Source organism: Primulina tabacum, chromosome 1 (genome assembly GCF_025594145.1).
Source record: "Primulina tabacum isolate GXHZ01 chromosome 1, ASM2559414v2, whole genome shotgun sequence".
NCBI lineage: Eukaryota > Viridiplantae > Streptophyta > Magnoliopsida > Lamiales > Gesneriaceae > Primulina > Primulina tabacum.
This window is the reverse complement of record NC_134550.1, coordinates 3,561,544-3,575,533: the sequence shown is the minus strand read 5'-3', so window position 1 is coordinate 3,575,533 and position 13,990 is coordinate 3,561,544. Positions and strand designations below refer to the sequence as shown.

At 32.5% G+C, this 13,990-nt stretch overlaps 2 protein-coding genes across 2 annotated transcripts; one reads left to right on the top strand and one right to left on the bottom strand.

Moving 5' to 3' along the window:
- The first annotated feature begins 6,963 nt into the window (after positions 1-6,963).
- On the top strand, positions 6,964-10,026 carry LOC142522973 (uncharacterized). The gene is made up of 6 exons (XM_075626628.1): positions 6,964-8,226; positions 8,321-8,411; positions 8,506-8,663; positions 8,751-8,885; positions 8,979-9,072; positions 9,202-10,026. The coding sequence occupies exons 1-6, from the start codon at positions 7,360-7,362 to the stop codon at positions 9,774-9,776; spliced, it is 1,920 nt and encodes a 639-aa protein (XP_075482743.1). The 5' UTR covers positions 6,964-7,359; the 3' UTR covers positions 9,777-10,026.
- Positions 10,027-12,304: 2,278 nt separating this feature from the next.
- LOC142522894 (protein MKS1-like) lies at positions 12,305-13,367 on the bottom strand. The gene has a single exon (XM_075626512.1). The coding sequence runs from the start codon at positions 13,239-13,241 to the stop codon at positions 12,564-12,566; it is 678 nt and encodes a 225-aa protein (XP_075482627.1). The 5' UTR covers positions 13,242-13,367; the 3' UTR covers positions 12,305-12,563.
- Positions 13,368-13,990: the final 623 nt, after the last annotated feature.

The window sequence follows — 13,990 nt, the reverse complement described above, 5'->3', positions numbered from 1 at the left end:
TATTTATTACTCTATAAATATTCAGCCACGACATATGAAAAAAAAGTATGCAATTAGATGAGCACGATATCAATAACTGGTTTGGAAAGTTAAATGTGCCTCGTTATTCGTATCCAATAATCTAAAATATAACTATCCAAATTATGTCATTTCAGTATTTTATTCTTTTAATCTAATTAAAAGGGAAATTATTCATATATATATAAAATGGTATGTATGTATATATGAATAATTTCCCTTCTAATTAAAATAAATTCACGGAATAAAATATTTTGAATGAAAGTGACACATGTTATACATGCATTGTTTGAGCTGGTAAACAAAATTGAATATATGTGTGTAGGGAAATAATAAAATTCATGCTTTAAGTTAGCCCTTTTTTTTAAAAAAAATCTTGATCCTCTAATTAGTTAAGATCTAAGTTTAGCCCATAAATGGGAGTTTTTACACTTTACTGGTTTTGTCATCGAGTATTAATATTGCATCGATAGTAAAATATTGCTAACATCTAGATATCATATCATTATTTCGATATAAACAAACCAAAATAAGTGAATTTGATAATTTTTCCATTGTTTATATATATATATATATATATATAGACACACACACACACACACTTGACTTTATTTCTTGAAAGGTATATAGATATGGTTTTTGATATATTTTTAACAACGAGGGGAGGAGTTGCTGTCTGCGCCCATTTCGAATAGTCCGTATATGTTTCACTTTCGACATTAATTAACGGGTGCATTGCACATAGGCAAAAACTTTATAGATAAATAAACAATTATATAATAATAATTGTTGTGTTGGAAATGTGACATACATGAATTCATAAATCTCACTAATGAAAAATAATCAAAATTATACATATATGCAGAAATTTCTTTAAACATTGACGTTTTATTATTTAATTAATTTTTCAAGATATTAGTTTATTACATGTGGCTGCGAACCCCTACTCAAGCCTAACTCGGAAGAAACGATCAATTTCAACAACCAAAAGTTATATAGAAAATAATCATACAACTCAAATTTTTTTTAATCGTACAGTGAATATTTTGTTAAATGATTATAACTACTTAATTAAATTTTGATTCATCATGATATTTGAACTATGTAAATTCGATTTGATTTTAAACCAACATTTGATCTAACATATTGTCTTTTATCTTCCAAAGTTTTGAATTTATGAACGTAAACAAACACATCTCATCTCATAAATTGTGTGAAATCCATGATAATCAATTCTATATATTAATTAATTATTTATTTACTAATAATAATAATAATTATTATTATAATAAGATAATAGCTGTATGAAAAAAGGAAGAGTCGACCGACATTAAATAAATTAATGACCAGCCAACCAAGAAACATTGAGATTGAATGAACCCAAGTGGCATTTCATGTTTGAGAATCACCTTTTGGTCTGTTAGATTGGAAAAATGGATAGGTTTGAGAAATAGTTACAATAATCTTTTTTATTCTTGAGTATAGTCTATATCTATATTCGAGTGAATATCTTCAAAATAAGTGGAGCTCAATATATATATATATATATGAATTTGATTTATTTTCCGTGTATATTTTTATTAGGTTAAAGTTAGCAAATTCAACATTTTATCGTAAACATAAATCTTTATTTTTTATAATATGATGATCATAATTTTGGCAAAAAATTCTCTACAATTTCCCACAAGTTTTATGTATACGATAAAATGTTGAATTTGCTAAATTGGGTTTCGAATTCAAAGCTTTGTCCTGAACTTGGAGAACAAGGTTACTGAATGAGATATGTCATCAGCGGATTACATTATTTTCGTATTACTGAACTGATACTCCGTGACTAATAAAATTCATTCATTCTCATTACTAATCTTGGCATGCACATGCAAAAAACAAATAAACCTAAGGAAACAATAAATATTGTAAATTTGAAAACAGGGTTAGTTTAAAATCAGCTCGGAAAATTATCCGTACAAGAAAAGAAAAAAGAAAAATGACACCCATTTGATAAAAGCGTGTAATATTAATACAACTCATTTCACAAATTTATTTGATAAACCGATGTCGTTTTTATGTATAAAAATTCTTTTGTACCAGGTTTTTCATATCATTTCACGCTGTATGATATTTGGGAGATGTATTTTAAGAAATATTAGGAAAGGGTACACGGTTAAAATTTAATTATTTCATGATATTTTTAAAGTACATTTAATATTTTTCATGATTTAATTTTAGAGAAAAAATTCTCATTGAATAAGCTTTCAATAATTGTAATTGCTTTTTTGGGATCGAGAAATTGTCATTGAATCAAAAGTTATAATTGATAATTATTGTACATTTCTAATCTTTTCAACCATATAACAGTCCAAATATAACGGGTTGATCGCTCCCATGATGGAGGTGATTGTTTTCACTCTAACACTATTTGTTATGTATATTAATGTGTTCGATCATATTATTTGAATGCAATCAATTATTTTATTTAGCGAACTTTGGTTACCTTAAATCTTAATATTTTATCATGACCATTTTGATCTTTTCATGTTGATCAGGATATCGTCCCTATGGCCACAAGTTTTCACTTAACAAATATATTTACTATACTACACACACATTTCCCCGATTCAGAAAATTATCCTCGATGGACCTATTGCGTATTTTGTTTTTGTTGGACAATATATATAGTTGGTACGTATGAGCTTATATTGAGTTATATTTTATGAAAGTGTGAGAATGATTACTTAAGAGACTATCTCTCACATGCTTCTTCGCAGGGTGAGTGCAAATCAAGGGGTCGATTTGCATGGGAAAAGGCTTGACTTGTGGTATGCAAACGTACGAGCGCGGCCTGAGTTCGTCGAATATCGGACCTTTCAGATCAATTTAAACATTACACTTGAGCTGTTATACGATTTAAAATATTTGAATTGCATATTAACTATAGCTTTTGGTAAAGCGCTCGGTCCTACCATCGGTACCTATCTTATACTCCGTTTAATATCCGAAGTATATTAACAAAATTCTTATATTGAGATAAATAAGAATCTACCACTTTGTATTCAATGCATGATGATATTAATAAAATCATATAACTTTTTATACAGATTAATTAAATGATAAATTCGATATTATATATATATATATATATATATATATATTCAATATAAAAAAGTTAAATTTTGTGTGTTTATAAAAGTAGGAAATCCAATGCAGTTATTGATAAATGATGACGACATGCATGACATTTTTATTTTTTGTGTGGGACAACCTTTAATTTCCTGGTGCTTTTTAGAATAATTACACTTATTTATTTATATTTATTATTTATATTTATTATATTATATTATATTATATTATATTATTTATTAAGTAGCTTAACAATTGGCATTTGGACCATCGGATGAAGCATGTTCCACTTAATAAAAACATTTACTCAGTTGTCTGTCACGACCCCTACACAGATGCAAGCAAAATTTATCCCAAGATCGCACACATCAATTTTTGATATCTAAAAAGCGCGTTACATTTATTACAGATTTAAATAAGTGCCTAATTAATTAAATTCAAAATATTATATCTTTATTCTTTAAGTTATTTTGTTAAAGTTCATGGTCGACATATTTATTGAAAATATAGAGGGAATGTTAAACTATGTGACATTTCATTTTTTTTGGTAGAATCGAAAATGTGTTTAAAGATGACAAATAAATACTTTTAAATTCTATGCTTATATTTTGAGAATTTTGAGCCGTGTAAAAATTGAATTTTTAGTGAAATTTAGTATGTAGAGCAACTAAACTGATATAGTGCATAACTCATTATACGTAGTAAGTAACATACTCATATAAGATCAGAACAGTTGTTTGTGACTGAAATTAAATACGAGCTATAATTTATTTATGGAAGTTTAAAACAAAGCTTACATGTCTCTAATGCTTATGTTTTTATAAGGATTTTACTAGAAAATTCGGTTAATACATCTTTTTGTACAAACTCATTTCAGCTCGATTAACTTACCTTGTTGAGCTGAAACTCCTAACAACTATATTCTTTACTTCATAAATTATGAAAACAAATTTATGATAGTTATAATGTATATCACAAAACAATAAGTATAAGAATAGAGAAGATAAGTGAGAACAATGAGTGCATTGAATGATCTTCAAGAGATCTGATAGAATTTGTAGCTTCGATGCTACATGTGGGGCACTACCCCCACATGATTTGGATGGACAAGATTCACACACATATGTGATTTTAAAAAAAATTAGTGGACCCCATGTATGTGTTGCTAAATTTGGGCCCTTGATTCTATCATGGGGGTAGTGCCCCTACATGTAGGATGAAATCTACCGAATTTGTGTGTGTGAAAATCAGCTTGAAATAAATCTTTAAGAGATATTGATGATTTGGAGAAAGCTTGAAGTTCGATTCAGAGTAGCACTAATCGTAAATGAATCTGATGCATCTTTTTCTTTTAAAGGCGTTGATCCAACGTTCATAAATATGGTTGATACTCATATTTGTATTGGATGCCCGACAATCTTACAAAGAATGTCACGTGTCCTTGTCTTCAGCTCAATTGACATGAGTCAACATGAGTTTAGATTGCATTAAGTGCGGAAAAACGTGAGTTGTTCAGATAAAACTTAACTTTTTATCATGTTTTTTAATAAAATTTAAATTATATTATAAATATTAAAAATGTGGTAGAATAAAAATTTCAAATAAAAATACCTACGAGACCGTAATATTTTTTTACTAGGTGATCTTGATAATAAATTTTTTTTTCCTAAGATTTATTAATATATTCTTAAATTTTGTATATTTATGTGCTCTTTCATATTTGATTGTCTTGATATAATTAAAATTATAGCAAAAACTAAAAACATTTTTTCAATATTCGTACTAAACTATTTAAGTTTGTAAAATTTAATTTCGACTTCTATGTTTAGTCACATTTGCGCATTTTAATTAGCAGCATTGGAGTATATAATTATATTTGTATAGTACAAATAAAATAATTGTGTCTCCATACAAATAATTTTTTCAAAAAGGTGATAAAATACTTAGAAAATTCCAAGCACCCAAAATGAATGAAATTTTTATAATTATTATACATATTAAATTGAGCAGTAAAAATTTACAATTCCCATTTATTACAGGCAAAACAATAGCAAACGTTATACAAAACAAGGGAATAAGAGAAACATTAAATTAAATTTTTTTCAGAAATAATTAATGAAATTTAAATTTTGGAAGCTTCGATAATTGAAAGTTGATTAGCAAAGCCCGACCAATCGCTATCGAGTCACCCCATCTAACTTCACTGGGAAGTATTATTGTCCCATACGTACGTGTAATTTCGTACATATTTTGTAAATTATAAAGAATTATTTCTGATTAATTTGATGTTAGTAACATGAAATATTATAAAATATTGTATTATTTAAAAATCCTAAACCACAATTTTTTTACCCTATTCTTTTTTATTTATTTCTTTCGGGAATTTAATTACTTTACTGTATCCTAAAGTAGTATTTTTCAAAATGGACTTATTTAATAAACATTTTATAATACGATCTTGTACAGTTTTAAAACTCTGAAATAGTGTTTTTTAACCCTTTTCTTCGTCTCAATGCATTACTATTTTATGGATTCCATACATGAACCAGAAGCAGCTATTTAATTTCTCCTGAAAAACACTTCATTCAAGAATATTATCACACCAAGAATATATTTTAAAAGATTGGGTATGTTTCATGTGAGACGATCTTACATATCTATATACGAGTCTACTTGGTACATAATTTGAGTAAAAATTAATACTTTTGACGTAAAGAATAATATTTTTCCATGAGTTGGTATGATGAAATATCTATATCACAAAATTGACTCAGTAAGACGGCCTCATAATCTTTTTGTTTTTGTAAAAGGTTTACACGATAGATTTACTTCTTATATCAAGAAATTTTAGATATTTGGTCAACTGTTTTTATTTGGTCAAAAATCCTTTGTCTAGTTTTAATAATTAAATATAAAATTCAATTTTTTTAAAAATTAAAGATATAATGCAATGATTTTCCCAATGTCACAGGCTTGTTTGTATAAAAACGAACACCCAACGAATGCACAGCCTGTAAATGCTGCGTCTGTCCATCCTTTGAATTTTGCTTTTTCGATATTTGACATCAATTTCCCATAATTCTTCTAACCACCAATTATTGCACTAAAATATATAACCCCATTTATGATTTTCAAAAGGTAATATTTTTGTCAAAAAAAAAAAAGGTAATATTTTTCCCACAGTAATGATCTTTGATTCCTGCATGCAACAATATTAATTATAAATTTCCACCCACCGCGCAATGCCAAAAAAGAAACCAACTTTTATATTTCGCATCTTTCAAAACTTTCGTTTGTTGATTCAGCGATTCAGTTCCTGTGTGCTTCGATATTGAATATTTTCTTGGTTTTTCCCAACTGGGTTTTGTTTATGAAACCCCTATTTATATGTGGTCTTTACAGCTAGTTTGCTGAACTTGGGGGGGTGCATCGGGCTTCGTGTGTAGGGAGAATTGACTTGGCATCGTGTTCTTGCTCCTCCATATAACGTGTGTGTGTGTGTCGGCAGCATTGTAATGTGGCGACTTGCGCGTCTCATGTACTCCTAAAATGCCCAGAATACCAACCACTTCACGATTCACAGATCTCAATGCCCATTTATTGAATTTTCAATCTAGTGGATTGATTATTGTGAAGGTTGAAAATTTATGTACACTTATTTAAACCAAAGGTTGGTTTCCTTGAGCTTCAAACATTTGGCAAGTCAAGATACAAAGAACTTGGAGAAGTATTCGGCTCTTATGGTGGGGGCTGCTTTGTTTTGTTTTTGCGTTAATTTTAGTGGGATTTAGAGTTTTGGAGCCATAATCAAGGGAGGTACGGTGATACTGTGGGGATTTGCTATTTATTTTGTTAGGTCTTCAAGGTGCACTGCCAATTTTTCAACGATTTCAATCCCCTCGGGTCTCTCTGTTTTCCATTGGTTTCCCATTATTCTATTGCTTAATGATTTGTTGGCACACCAAATTAGCTTAATTCGGAATCTTTTAATGTGGGTTTAGTGTAGTACCAAGTATAAAGACTTACTTATTTGAGTATAATATGTTCCTTACTGTGGGTTATCCCCTTGTTTTGCATGGTTTAGGGAGCGAAACTAGGCCCGTAAAATTGGGTATCCGTGTTCATTTATAAAGGGTGGAACCATTCAGTTTGGGAGGATAGTTTACTTGTTTGATAGGATTCTTGATTTCAAGAAAGGGTATCTTTTCTGAAAAAGAAGAAATGGCGTGTGAAAAGTCGGAGTATGATATTTGGTTGGGGAAGCCGCAGAGTGTCAAGGAGAGAAGGGAGAATTTCTTATGGAAAATGGGATTTGTCGAGGGTTCTAGTGCTTTAGATGAATATGAGGTAACAGGGTTGGAAAGGGTTACTGAATCTACTGGAGCAGTTTCGAGTTCTTGTGGAATGTTCGATTCCTGGGACGGTGACAATTTACCGTTCAAAGCACGGGGACCGAATAGTGATGCATGTTTCTCAGTGGATTATTCCGATCAGGATTGGTTGGATGATCTTGAAGAAACCAATGCACAAAACCAATCTGTCAAACAATGTGAAGTGAATCAAATTCAGGCTAGTGTTGAAGAGGGTGGAATCATGGATAACAGAACGAAGAAAGCTATAAGGTGGTGGAGACACTTCACACAAAAGATGAAGAGAAGCCAAGCTGTTAAAGCATCAAATGAGTCTAAAACATTTGCTGATTCACGAAGCTCAATTCGAGTTAGAATCGAACAGAACGGGAAGCGGTGTGTGGAGTGCAGTGCTGTCTACGCCGGACAAGAGATCAATGCTCATAATGGCCTAATTAGGACAATGAAATTTAGTCCTGATGGCCAATACCTGGCTAGTGGAGGTGAAGATGGATTAGTTCGTATCTGGCGTGTTGGCTCTGTGGATGTTGATTCCAATACCGAGAAATGCAGATTTGGTAGCCAAGATGTCGACAAAAAGAACGATTGTATTAAGAAAAAATCTAGCCATTTATCAATCATCATCCCTGAAAAGACTTTCTTCATTGAAGAGAAGCCAGTGCGGACTTTCCGGGGACATAGCAGTGATGTTTTGGACCTTGCATGGTCTAAATCTAATGTAAGCGAAATATCTGATATTCCAGTGCTGTACTCGATATTAATCTCATTTGTATCTAATCCAGATTTCTTATTTTCCTTTTTCCTTATTGCAGTATCTTCTATCATCATCGATGGACAGAACAGTTCGATTGTGGCGAGTAGACTCGGATGAATGCCTCGGTGTTTTCCATCACAGCAATTATGGTAATTATCTTCTTTGCTTCAGTGATTCTTTTATTTTTATTTTTTAAACTTATTATGTTCCCGTGCTTGAGAAATTCTCGAATTTTGGTTTCAGTGACTTGTGTTCAATTCAATCCCGTTGATGAGAACTACTTCATCAGTGGTTCGATAGATGGTAAAATTCGAATTTGGGGAGTCACGAGTGGTAGAGTTGAGGATTGGATCAATGCTCATGATATTGTGACCACAGTATCCTACCAGCCTAGTGGAAAGGTGTGGTGCTATTCTACCTTGATCTTGAATTCCAACGAATTTTTCTACCTTTGAATCGTGTCAAGGTTTCCCATTTTTTTCCTACAGGGTTTTGTGGTTGGTTCGGTTTCCGGTATGTGTCGTTTCTACGAAACATCAGCAGACAATGAGTTGCTGCTAAATGCAGAGATAAACTTTATTGGAAAAAAGAAATCATCTGGCAACAAAATTACTGGCATCCAGGTGTGTATCACCACTAATCACAATTTCCTGGTATTATACATTTTTTTGGTCCTTATTTTCGGTTAAGTTGATATATTCATCTTTCATTTTCAGTTTCTTAAAGACGACCCAAGAAGAGTGATGATAACATCAGAGGACTCCAAGATTCGAATTCTTGATGGGCTTGAGGTTGTCCGAAAATACAGAGGTATAGAACTCATTTGAGCATTTATGATCTTTGAGCGGGTGTATGATTTAACTGTTACTTCCGAACATAGCAACAGGAGCTCGTCTTATATTTACTTATGATTTGATGGGTAACTCTTGATCATTACAGGCTTGGCAAAATCGGGTACTCAGATGTCGGCATCATTCACATCAGACGGAAGGCACATAATATCAGTTGGGGAGGACTCCCGCATCTATATGTGGAACAGTGATGATTCATTCATCCAAACATCGAAACTAGCCAAGTCTATTCGTTCGTTTGAGCATTTCTTCTACGAAGGTGTGTCCGTGGCCATACCCTGGTCAGATTTCCACACAGAACAAAACCATGGCAGTTCTAATTCTGGTATGGAAACAAAGAACAACCAAGATTCCCCATCGAGGTTGTGGGATCCGGAACGGTTCTCCCTAGCAAATTGGTTTTCCATGGATGGTTCCTCCAAAGGCTCGGTAACATGGCCCGAAGAGAAGCTTCCATCATGGGATTTTCCCTCCGGCGAGCAGGATTGTAAGCCATGCAACCACTATGGTGATCACCATCTTCATCAGCATGAGGTTGACAACCATAGCTCAAGAATCATATCCTCTACATGGGGTCTCATTTTCGTGACAGCTAATTGGGATGGCACGATCAGGACGTTCCATAACTATGGACTTCCGACTAGAACTCCGTTTAAATTTTGACCGAGGGAGGATCAGTTGCAGCAAAAATATGGAATTGGTTTGTATGATCCCATGTCGGGAAGTTTGTTCAAAATGTTCATCTGCGTTTCAGTTATTTTATTTCTGTATCAGCAAAGGCCATGAAGATTCTTGGTCATTGTACTGTTAGGTCAGGGAAGCAACAAGCTGTGCAGTTTGTTTTTGTTTTTTTGCTTATTAGATTCTCTAAACCTCAAATGTACATGACATATCAAGAGTTTGTTGCTTATATACATTTCAAATATTTTATTATAATTCCATTTTTTTTTCAACTTTGCTGTTGTGACAAGTGCTTCATATGCTTCTTGAATCTATGTATCAATTTGACTCAAAATTCGAATATAGAATTTGAAATCTATTGGTACTGCTGAAATATATTTTTTTCCTTCAATTTTATCAACCATTAACCTAGTAATTTGAAATTCATGTTGTGATAAATCCAAATCTTTTATCCATACATACAACTAACAACATCCTCATATAAAGTCATTTCAAATTCTTTCTTCTAGTGCTTTCTCATATTCAAATCCTTCGATCTAAACACAACATAAAGTTGTTTAGATGCAATTATTTGATTTGAACGAAGAGATATGAGAGATATTGTTATTTAAAATATATTATAACTTAATTGATATTAAAATTGAACAAGTTGATATGTAAGACTAGAAATTCATTTCAATTTAATCCAGCCAAATACAATATAAAAGAGTTCTAAATCCATCAGTCTCAAATACGTCAACTCAAACACAACTATGATTCAAGGATGACTTATAAAATGTAAAAAACTCTATTTTTCATCTACATGTATAATTATAAAAAAATAGGTATATTGTGAGACGATTTCACAGATATTTGTTTATGATACGGGTCAATCATGTCTATATTTACAATAAAAAATAATATTTTTGTATAAAAAATAATATTTTTTATAATTGACTCAAATAAAATATTTATATAACAAAATTGATAGATAAAATCGTCTAACATGAATTTTTGTGTTATAAAAAACATCCACCTTCGACAAAATTATTCACGCGGACCTTCCAAAATTTTGTAAAGCCTGAGTACCTTTCTCTAAATAGGAATTGCATATTTACTTTAAAAAAGTACATATACACTTGGTCCACTTGATTATCATCGGACAAACAAAAGCAACACAAGTACCAAAATTACATTTTTACACAAAAATTAGAGACGACATAAAAAACCAATATTGAACGTCACGATTGGCCTATGTAATTTATCTAGGTAAAAATAAATTAAAATTATAAATTCAATTTGTTCCACATTAGCAAAAAAATAAAATAACAATAATAATAATGCCTACACATCCTATATCTATAATTCTATACTATATCTATACTTCTATCGTATATATTGTTCTATAATACATGATATTGTTCTCAATCTGGAGATAAAACTATTCCACGTAAACTACATCAAGATCCCCGAAGCCTGCCCAGAACCAAACCATCAAACTTGCTTACGCCCAAGCACAACACTTCTAATTCCTAATTTCCTCATTCCTTCAAGCTCAAGGAGCTAGAAAAAGACGGCGGAACACAGAAGGCTACTATTTTCAGGACAAAACCATATAGGTGAAGATTAAATTTCCAGCGGCAATTTCAGTTGAGAAGAAACATATACTTGCTACGTTCTGCATCAGAAGTGGTACGTGCACTTTCATTGGAAGACTGCTAGTATATCTCATCAAAATATGATTACAGAATGTAAGGTTTTGCCAAGGTTTGTTCATGTTACTTGAGTGATCAGCTCAAACTCTTAAACTAGATTTTGGTCGAGTATCGTTGGAAACTAATTGATAGAGCACATGAATCATGCCGATTCACATAATGCTAACAAGGAATGAAAACAAATTCAAATATATGTTTGCAAAAGGGATGATTCATAAATGCAGACAGAATACTATACTCCAGGTCATAAACACCAGACTTGATAATTGTGGCTGGCGGCCATGACAACCGAGTATTTAGTTTCAGTCTGATCATAAGATTTAGTAATAATCGATGCATCTATGGATATATACCTCTTCCATAATGTTGACAGTCCATGTTCTTATCTTGTATGCCTAATGTTCTACTCGACTTGACTAGTGAATTCTCTCATATGTAGCAACTTTAATAGGTCATCACCTAAAATTGGTACAACGTCATGGTTTCCTGAGGTACCGTGTGGTTAAAAGAAATTTGAGTTGCGCGGTTACCATATCATATAACTTCTGCCAAATGACAAGTGCCTGATTCTACAAATTATAGCCTCCGACGTTATCGTCTTATATCACAACTTAAGCCACTTACTTTCATCAAGACATATGGTCTTCCAACAACCGGACAAGTGAAAATACAGTGTCCATCTCCTAATATCAGTTCAACAATGGCAGATGATTCAGAAACAATGATGAGTTCGTCCCGAAGAAAAGCTACATCTTCTCAACAAATGAATTTGATCAGAACTTATTCTGAATCTTACATTAAGAACACAATAGAATCTTTATGAATCTAATTCCAAAAAATCTTTAACAACGATCAGAGTTAAATACAGTTGAAAACATTTCTAACTAAAACAATTTCTAGATTCATTTTTCCACCCTAACCAAGCGTCAGCTCTAAGCAGTATACATGATGATTTGCTCCAAATTTTCTATTATCCTTACTTTCTAGTTCAAGAAAACTATGCTAAACTAAACCAAAGTAATAATTAAAATAAATAAACAAATAAAGAAGAGTGGGGCAGAGACAATTCACTTATCTAAAAGTCAAAGAATGGATTGAAGAGATCGCAAGAAGATGGTGAAGGAGACACCATTGGAGCAGAAAACAGCGTCGATGGAGACACCATTGGAGGAGAATACAGCGTCGACGGACTAGGTATGAACATGTTATTGTAACCCATCATCGCAAATAGGTCCGAGACCGGAGAGAAGAACCCCGGTGATATTGGTTGCAGAGCCCCCGGCGCCGGAGATAGTATTCCGGTAGCAGGACCCACTTCAACCTTGGTGCTTTCAAGAATATTGCACAGAATATCATCAACACCAGTAGGATTACTGGTGTTACCTGTGATTTCTCTATCTTTAGGAGATGCGCTCGTTTGCTCTATGGAAGCTATTCGGGCAGCCGGAGAGAGGTCCCCAGCTGCTTCCCCGAACTCGGCGGCGGAGGAAGCGTTCCCGGTCAGGCGCTGGACCAATTTCATGAAGTCGGTGACGGTGGTGTGAATGACTTTGGGAGAAACTGCGTAGATTATGACCGGCTGTCGGTCTTCCGGAAGAGGAGGTTCTTGCCGTGGTTGGGTTTTGGCCGGCGGCGGAACTGGTGGCTTTCTGATCTTGTAGGAGTCTTTGTTGACTTTGAGCACGGCGGGCCGAGGGCCCTGCAGCTCCTTTCTGGGCGGTGGCCTGGTGGAGAAAACCTCCGGAGGATCCATTGACTACGATGTGAGCTGGATTCAAGAAAATCAGCGTCGTTTAGTGCAAGATTAGAGAATCGTCGTAAAATATATATATTTTTGATGTCATCTGGAAAAAGGAGGAAACTTTAAGCAAAGTCACCAGTTGCCACAATATACCAAAATAAAACCGCTTTTTTTAAATAAATAATAATAAATCAAAATCTTAAAAAAACAAATATATTGAACTAATATCGAATTATTTTTTTTAAAATAAAATGTCATAAAATATGAAAAATTATAAACAATGTGGGAAAATTTATTAAGCTGACTTTAACTAAACTGAAATTATTAAAACGTTTTTTCAATATGCTAATTGGCCATCCATTCTATTGAATTGTCAACGGTCAACCATTTATAAACACACTTCCAGCGTGGGTGGGCTCTTTAGACTTGACTCAAAAGTCTTTTGTGGCACATGGAAAATCATATTAAGCCATGTTTCTCTCCAAATTTTCTAATTTGTTTTTAAAAAAATGTTCAGTCAAAATTTACCCAAGGATAATAGTTTAAGTAAATTGTCTCTAATTTTTTTTTATTCTCTATTACTCGTCAAAAATAAAAAAAATATCATTTTTTGTTGCAATCTGAATATACATATATTACGAATCTTAATTTTGTCATTCTAAAATAATAAAATAATTTAAAAATCTTCTTACATCCCAAATATACCATCTCAAAATGTGTCTAAATTTTTTTTGTGATAATAAAATAATTATATAATACCT

Bases quoted from the DNA above. Each gene is read 5' to 3' on its own strand.
- LOC142522973 (XM_075626628.1), top strand. From the start codon at position 7,360: ATGGCGTGTGAAAAGTCGGAGTATGATATTTGGTTGGGGAAGCCGCAG. The intron at 8,664-8,750 runs GTGTGGTGCTAT...TTTTTCCTACAG, and splicing joins CCTACCAGCCTAGTGGAAAG to GGTTTTGTGGTTGGTTCGGT. The intron at 8,886-8,978 runs GTGTGTATCACC...TTTCATTTTCAG, and splicing joins ACAAAATTACTGGCATCCAG to TTTCTTAAAGACGACCCAAG.
- LOC142522894 (XM_075626512.1), bottom strand. From the start codon at position 13,241: ATGGATCCTCCGGAGGTTTTCTCCACCAGGCCACCGCCCAGAAAGGAG.